Source organism: the organism of the source record quoted next (genome assembly GCF_019968955.1).
Source record: "MAG: Porospora cf. gigantea A chromosome Unknown PgA_NODE_9286_length_1297_cov_392.051, whole genome shotgun sequence".
Lineage (NCBI taxonomy): Eukaryota > Apicomplexa > Conoidasida > Eugregarinorida > Porosporidae > Porospora > Porospora cf. gigantea A.
In genome coordinates, this window is record NW_027151970.1 from 1 (window position 1) to 1,297 (window position 1,297).

A 1,297-nucleotide genomic window follows, 5' to 3' on the forward strand; every position below is an offset into this window, starting at 1 on the left:
GGACGACGACGAAGATGATGTAGAAGGTTATGGCTAACCACTCTTCGGAGGCTCGATACGGATCCTGGTCGATATCTGACCAAAAGAAGTAGCCGTCAACAACCAAGAAGTAGAGGCCGTGAAACGAGACCAACCCAACGCACAAAATTGCGTACAGCAGGAACTGGATGAAGAATTTTCGGTTCCAGAAGCCAACACAGTTGTTGACCCATGGGCAGTGATGGTCCATATTAAGGGTGCAGCGGTTACACACGGAACAGTGGTGTGTCCTATCCGGTTTCCAAAGGTTACAGGCCTGCATGATACCGGACGCTCGGACCTACGCTGCAGTATCGTCTCCTCTTCTGTTCGTCGCCGACGTAGTAGCCCCAGTTTGGGGGAACGGGACCAGGATCTGTACGGACCACCTGTGTCATCGACGGTGCTTAGTCTCACTTTGTACAATGAGGTGAGTAATAAGCTGAGTATCACGTGGAACACCGCCATTATGACAACTCCGGCCACTTCAACTTCGGGGAAGAGCAGCGGCCTGAGGCAAGTCACTGCGTCGTGACCCGAGTAGACTCTTACTTGCGTACGCGAAATACACCACGCCTATGAAGACGCAGAGACAGCTGAGCATGCAGGGGCCTGCATGAGTGGCCCTTCCTCGGTTGAATTTGGGCGGCATCTGTGGAGAATTAAGTCACGGAGAAACATCAGACCCTGCTGATATGCAGGGAGATCGAGTCGTGAGGGTGGCTGTAGCTTACGTTTTAGTGTCGCCACGCGCGCGATATTAGCAGATTTGACTCAGTCTTGAGAATGCTGGTAACTGATGTGTGCAGTGAATCCTACGAGTGACATGGGCATTAGGTATGGTGGGACAAGGCGTTTAACTGATTACTGACTCCGATCCCCACAGAGACATGTTTTATGAAAGTGACCTTCAGAAATTACTGTAAATCTCAAATTCACACCATGACTGTTGAGACCTTTCGATTCAATGCTGACATTCAGCAGCTGATGAGTCTCATCATCAACACATTCTACTCGAACAAGGAAATCTTCCTGCGTGAGCTGATTTCCAATGCCAGTGATGCTTTGGACAAGATTCGCTACGAGTCCATCACTGACGCTGACCGTCTTTCCGACGAAAAGGAGCTCAGGATTCGCATCGTTCCTGACAAGGAGAACAAGACCCTTATCATCGAGGATACTGGTATTGGTATGACCAAGAACGACCTCGTGTCCAACCTCGGAACTATCGCCAGGTCTGGAACTAAGGCCTTTATGGAGGCCCTCTCCGCTGGCGGCG

General features: G+C 50.7%; 2 protein-coding genes across 2 annotated transcripts; one reads left to right on the forward strand and one right to left on the reverse strand.

Annotated features, from left to right (window-relative positions):
• Positions 1-622, reverse strand: KVP18_005197 (uncharacterized protein; the record flags this gene model as incomplete). Its single annotated transcript, XM_067949583.1, has 4 exons — positions 1-295; positions 324-407; positions 436-542; positions 571-622. Coding segments are annotated over 4 exons (538 nt in total), but the record flags the coding sequence as incomplete, so codon positions are not given.
• A 338-nt stretch (positions 623-960) lies between these two features.
• On the forward strand, positions 961-1,297 carry KVP18_005196 (uncharacterized protein; the record flags this gene model as incomplete). The annotated part of the gene is made up of 1 exon (XM_067949582.1): positions 961-1,297. A coding segment is annotated over one exon (337 nt), but the record flags the coding sequence as incomplete, so codon positions are not given.